The 6,093-nt window shown below is 42.1% G+C and overlaps 1 protein-coding gene across 1 annotated transcript; it reads right to left on the bottom strand.

The window, feature by feature from the left end:
- Positions 1–295: 295 nt before the first annotated feature.
- LOC117809626 lies at positions 296–3,183 on the bottom strand. Its single transcript, XM_034679070.1, has 4 exons — positions 3,140–3,183; positions 2,418–2,473; positions 1,920–2,279; positions 296–1,831 (listed from the first exon to the last, which is right to left on the bottom strand). Exons 2-4 carry the CDS (start codon positions 2,464–2,466, stop codon positions 1,563–1,565), a joined length of 678 nt encoding a protein of 225 aa, XP_034534961.1. The 5' UTR covers positions 2,467–2,473; positions 3,140–3,183; the 3' UTR covers positions 296–1,562.
- Between the last annotated feature and the right edge of the window lie 2,910 nt (positions 3,184–6,093).

Here is a 6,093-nt window from a genome sequence, read left to right as displayed (position 1 = left end):
ACGCTTGGATAAGAAAAATGCTGGGATATGACTAATGCTTGGATATGACTAATGCTTGGATATGACTAATGCTTGGATAAGAAAAATGCTGGGATATGACTAATGCTTGGATATGACTAATGCTTGGATAGGACTAATGCTTGGATAGGACTAATGCTTGGATAAGACTAAAGCTTGGATAAGACTAATGCTTGGATCAGAGTAATGTTTGGAAATAAAAGTTATTCATGAATCATCAGAAATGTTTCCAGTGTTTGCTCTGCATGAAGTAGATAATAACCACATGGACTTCTAATTGATTTCAAAAAGTAATTTTATAAGACAAAAGACATTTACAGAAAGCATGTATTTACAATTACAAAGAGTGTTTACATTACAGTTACAAGTCCACTTAGTCTCTGGGGGACATGTTCCCTCTCTCAGCAGTGTTTGACAGACACACACCTCATGACCAAGATCAAGTCTTAATGTCAGACCTTCTGTTGGCTTTGAGCTCACGGCACCGAGACCCTTCTTCAGGTCTGTAATGTGCTGACCACATGTTGGACTTGTAGCTGGAGCAGACTTCAGGAGACTCCCTGTATAAAATGATCTCTGGATGTTAAAGATCTCACACCAGAGACTCATCACATCTCTCACTTTCCACAGCTACTGATAAATAATGAAGACATGAACGTCAGAATGATGAATTTCATCCTTTCACTCTCACGTCAAACAAGAGATCAGCTGCTCCTGTTGTCCATTTCAAGTCCACACAGGTGTGTGAGCAGGTAACCAGAGAGCAGCTGATCTTTGTGCTCTTCAAACTCTGGGTTCATGTGAGGCCATATTTCAAATGAAGGAAGTGTTTCTGGTGTAGTAAGAACAAAGACCAGTAGAGAGAGCCCCGCCCCCAAAGAGTGCCCTCCTATAAATAGAATAACAAAACAGCATTTAAACAAGCAAAATACAATCAGCATGCTTTATGATATGAAGCGAGGGGTTAACATCAAACTTAAACTCTACATCAGCAATGACCCGGGGATCTCTTCTCTAAAGAACAGCGTTCACCATCACACACACGTCAGAGCTGCTTTGAGAGGGCAGCAATAACTTCACATTAACACTTCCTATACACAATAGATTATAACAGACTTGTTCCAACAAAACTTCCTGAGTTAAACTGAGCATCTTAATGCTTGTTGTGCTTTCTGTGCTTTTTGTACATTACTACCTTATAAACCTGCAACTGCTACGTCAACAACACAGTCCCGCCACAGCGAGCGCTCTGCTGGAAATCTGTGACCACATTTCTTCAGTTGGTGTCTCATGTCCACTGATGAGATCCTGTAGACAACGTTACATTAAAGTGCTGCATTTTAAAACATGGACTGTAGGAGCTGGGGATCAATCCACCAAACCAGTTAGAAGATGACCCACTTCACCTCTGAGCCTCAGCGGGCCCCGTTACATGTTGGAACATTGAAAGTGTCACTGACACCAACATTACTTCATTCTTCTGGACTAAATAACTCAGCTTATGTCCCGAGCAAACAAAGACACCTCAGCACAGACTCAGGTCTTCAGACTCTGATCACTCTGTCTAATGAGGTCCTGATAGGGGGGGGGGGGGTTTCTCTGAGACTACACAACATGGTTCTGTTGTATGGAGCAGATTTACTGACACACAGACCGAGGGCACAGAGAGCCAGTAATACTGATACTGATACTGCAACATAGAGACCGATCCTTCCCTGACTCTGAGCTCCTGGTTCTGGTCCCACTGTTGGTCTCTGAGCTCCTGGTTCTGGTCCCACTGTTGGTCTCTGATCCTCAGGGTCATGAACAGCTGCTGTAAAGGAAGAGAAATAGAAGTGAGGACTGTTTCATGTCGTCCTAGATTGAAGGTTTTTGTGATTCACTCTCCTGACTTTACTCACCAGTCACATTGAGGTGGCATCGGGCCGAGCTGGATCCAGAGTCAGTGAGCACGTCACATATGTAAAGGCCCGAGTCTTCAGTCCTGAGTGAGGACACATGAAGTCTGATCCGTCCCTCTCTGAGGATGTCTTTGTCACACTGGACTCGTCCTGAAAACTCTTCATCCTGAGACTCTGAGACCTCGTCTCCTTCATGAAGATGAAACAGGATCGGGTTTTTGTTGATAGTAAACATCTCACAGAGGACAGAGAGACGCTGTGTAGAGCTGTCAGGTTTGGGTGTGAAGGTCCACTCCAGTGTGACGTCCTGGTTCTCCTCTGCCTGATAGGAGGTGTGAGTCACGTTCACTACTAATGTTCCTGTAGAGGAGACAGAGAGGGAAAGAGAGGAGCAGGAAACAACATGTGAGTCTGTAAACAGAGGATCTAATAGAAGTGTTGAAGTGTTTCAGTCAGTCTTTCCTCTTTGTGGAGAATAAAGTGAAGAAGGAAACTAACCAGAGTCACAGCAGCTCAGCGCCATGAGCAGCAGGAACCTGGAGACCATCTTCTCCCTGTCAGAGGAGAAACACATCAGGTCAAAGGTCACTCCTACAGTCTGTCTGGAACCATCACAACACTCTTCTTAGTGGTGGGCAGTAACAAAGTACATGTACGTGAGTACTGTACTTCAGTACATGTTTTGAGTATCTGTACTTTACTTGAGTATTATTTTTGGGGAACTTATTACTTTGACTCCATTTAAAGACAGATATCATCCTTTTGACTCCTCTACATTTCTATCAGGGCTCTAGTTACTCTCTACTTTATCTTTGAAGTCAGCTGATGAGGTTTCTTTTCTGAATCAGATCCCAAAGACCGTGGAGACTGGAGGAATGTTTGACCAGGAGGATCTATACTCTGACTGAAGTGATGAAGACGTGTACTCTGTCCTTATTTATAATCCTGCTTTTCACAAACAACTGAGCAGCAGGTTGAGCATCTGAACGTCTTGTAAAGCTGCAGTGAAGTGTTTCTGTCACTAGTCATATTACTGTTACTATGTCATATCTAACATATTTAGATATTTTACTTCTCCTGAGGTAAAATATCAGCAGAGGTGTCAGACTAAATACTAGTTAAGTACTCTTCCCTCCCCTGACAGCAGATAACCTTCCTCAGCTCAGGCCTGACAGCGTTCACACCATAGACTGTTTATATGATGGACAGCCTCGCTCCACCTTTTCCCCTTGTACGGTTTTGAAGCCAAATATCCCGTTCCAGAAAGCTGCCATCTTGTAAAGTTTCTGCAGCCAGAGTCTGCGCAGTAGGGAATTTGTGTTTCCACGGTAACAAGCTCCGCCCTGCAGCGTAGCGTCCCGAGGTCCTACGGAGTTTCTCTCTACAGCAGCTGTCCATCAAAGTAAACAGGAAGTACAACCCCGTTTTTTAACCTCTAATAACTAACGAAGAAGAAACTGTTCAGAAAAAAAACAGTCAAATACTAACTACATATCACCACAGCATACGGAGGAGAGAAACATTCTTACCACGTGTATTTATGTTTTAAAGTTTGACTGCAGCCTCATTCAAATGAATGGAGGAGACAGAGGTTTTAACCTATACTGCAGCCAGCCACCAGGGGGAGCAGTTCTTCATTCTTCATTTCACAAACCTCTAACAAGGGCTGAAGATATGACCATGGGAGCTCAGGTGGAGAATTGTGTTTGCTCCACGTTTAACCGTGGAGACGATACACAGGTACGACTAAACCACTGAGACAAACAGAAGTACACAAATTACATTACTACAAAATTGTAAATTACAAAAACAAGACTCATCTCAACTCAACATATGATTATATCTGATTATATGTATATTATTTATAAACTTTTAAACACCTTCATTAACAGCAGGTTCCCTTCACTGTCTTTATTCTTCACTTCTTGCACTGATGGATAAACAGCTCTAATGTCCATGACCTGGAGGACTGAGAACCTTCACAGACACTTCTAATGTGTTTACAGTTTCCTGTTTCCTGCAGTCACTCGTTTTTTCACTTTTCCGGTGTTTTTTCTCTCTGTCGCACACGTTCTTTCTCCCTCCCTCCTGTTGGTGCAGATAACTGTGTGTAACCACTGCCCTTCCGGTTCTGCTCAATGTGGCAGCATACAGTGGGGGTCTGACTTGACCGCACTGTAGACGGCTACATATTGAACATGTTCAAATAAAGGAGAAATAAAAGAAGAGTATATACAATATCAGGAAGACATGATGTTCTTTAGTTGTGGACTGCTTTGATCCTAAAATCAGAAGACATGAGAACAGATTGAAGAAATGATAACAGACTGACCTGTTAGAGTTCACTCATTCCTGAAAACAGACTGAGTCAATGTGAACTTGCTGCTTCATGTTTAAAGCGTCCCGTGGTGTGAAGGCTGAATAAAGCACAGCTCCAGAGAGTGTTACAAAGGAATGTTACAAAACAAGTCAAGAAAACACAACTACAACAAAAAGGTAAAATTGACTTGCTCCTTCCTAGACTCCTCGCCGACACAACATATCCGTGTGCTTCTGCTGTTTATAATCACACTGAGGCAGAGGAAGAAGAGGAGGAGGAGGAGTAGCCACCAATGTGTGGTACCCATAGGTATGAGGGGCCGTACAAGCCATAATTCATTCTGGCTCTCTCACACACATACATTCTCCTTTCACATGCATATATTCTCCTTTCACACGCATATATTCTCCTTTCACAGACATATATTTTCACTCTCACACACACCTATATTCTCCTTTCACATCCATATATTTTCACTCACACACATATATTCTCCTTTCACAGACATATATTTTCACTCTCACACACACATATGTTCTCCTTTCACATGCATACATTCTCCTTTCACAGACATATATTCTCCTTTCACATGCATACATTCTCCTTTCATATGCAGACATTCTCCTTTCACAGACATATATTCTCCTTTCATATGCATACATTCACCTTTCACATGCATACATTCTCCTTTCACAGACATATATTCTCCTTTCACATGCATACATTTTCCTTTCATATGCATACATTCTCCTTTCACAGACATATTCTCCTTTCACATGCATACATTCTCCTTTCATATGCATACATTCTCCTTTCACAGACATATATTCTCCTTTCACATGCATACATTCTCCTTTCACATGCATACATTCTCCTTTCACATGCATACATTCTCCTTTCACATGCATACATTCTCCTTTCACAGACATATATTCTCCTTTCACATGCATACATTCTTCTTTCACATACATATAGGCTTATTTTCACTTTCACACACATGTATTTTATATTGTCTCATCTTTTTTGGTATCCATTGCTTTGACTGACACAGGAAGTTCCTGCTTAGGCAGGAAGTTGCTCTCAAACCAGGAAATACTGCACATGTGCAAGCTTTGCTCAGCTCATCCCTGATGGTAAATAGCAAAACTCTACAATGATGCTGTCCAAAGTCATCCTGTTTTCTCATTTAGTGCAGTTTTTTCTTTTGGGAGTAAGTAGCAATGAAAATGACAATAGAATTTTTTTCAACAATGTCTTACAATGTATGGAGCAAATGCAAAGAGAAGCTACCGATTCTTTTGTTCATGAGAGGCTGTATGGAGAACTTCGTGATCACATTCGAACCATATCTGGATTTCTGTCAATCTCAAGATTTGTGGAAGATTCAAGAAATAGAGAAGCCGTCAATACATTAGAGTCCTTGTATGGCTGTCTTAATTCTTTGTTGACTGCTTATGAAACCAGGCAAAGAACCAGTTCTGAGAACAGTTCTATCCTGTTGCCTCCACCTGTCACAACAGGACATCAAGGCAGACCTCAATACAGCATTTCAGAAGAGCAAATCTCTCATTTAGTATCCCTTGGAATGAACTGGCAATGCATTGCAACATGCTTAGGGGTAAGCTGTCGGACTCTCTACAGGCACAGACAGCGGCTTGGTGTTGAGCCACTAGCATCAGTGGAATAACCATGGTCTTTCAACACAGGGGGGGCAAACCCCCCTTCAGCTGTGGCAAAGGGGCATAGTTAACAATGCAGGGATCCATAACCCAGGTATGAATGGTATATGCGACAAAGACAGTGGCTTTGGGATTGATGACAATAGGCCACTCTCAGAGTTACAGACAAATAATG

The sequence above is a fragment of the Notolabrus celidotus genome, unplaced genomic scaffold (genome assembly GCF_009762535.1).
Source record: "Notolabrus celidotus isolate fNotCel1 unplaced genomic scaffold, fNotCel1.pri scaffold_310_arrow_ctg1, whole genome shotgun sequence".
Classification (NCBI taxonomy): Eukaryota; Metazoa; Chordata; class Actinopteri; order Labriformes; family Labridae; genus Notolabrus; species Notolabrus celidotus.
Note: the sequence above shows the minus strand (reverse complement) of the source record. Positions and strands in the feature narration are given on the sequence as shown.

Coding starts and splice junctions, on each gene's coding strand:
- LOC117809626 (XM_034679070.1), bottom strand. CDS start 2,466: ATGGTCTCCAGGTTCCTGCTGCTCATGGCGCTGAGCTGCTGTGACTCT. Junction 2,280..2,417: donor GCTGAGCTGCTGTGACTCTG/GTTAGTTTCCTT, acceptor TCTCCTCTACAG/GAACATTAGTAGTGAACGTG. Junction 1,832..1,919: donor ATGCCACCTCAATGTGACTG/GTGAGTAAAGTC, acceptor CTTCCTTTACAG/CAGCTGTTCATGACCCTGAG.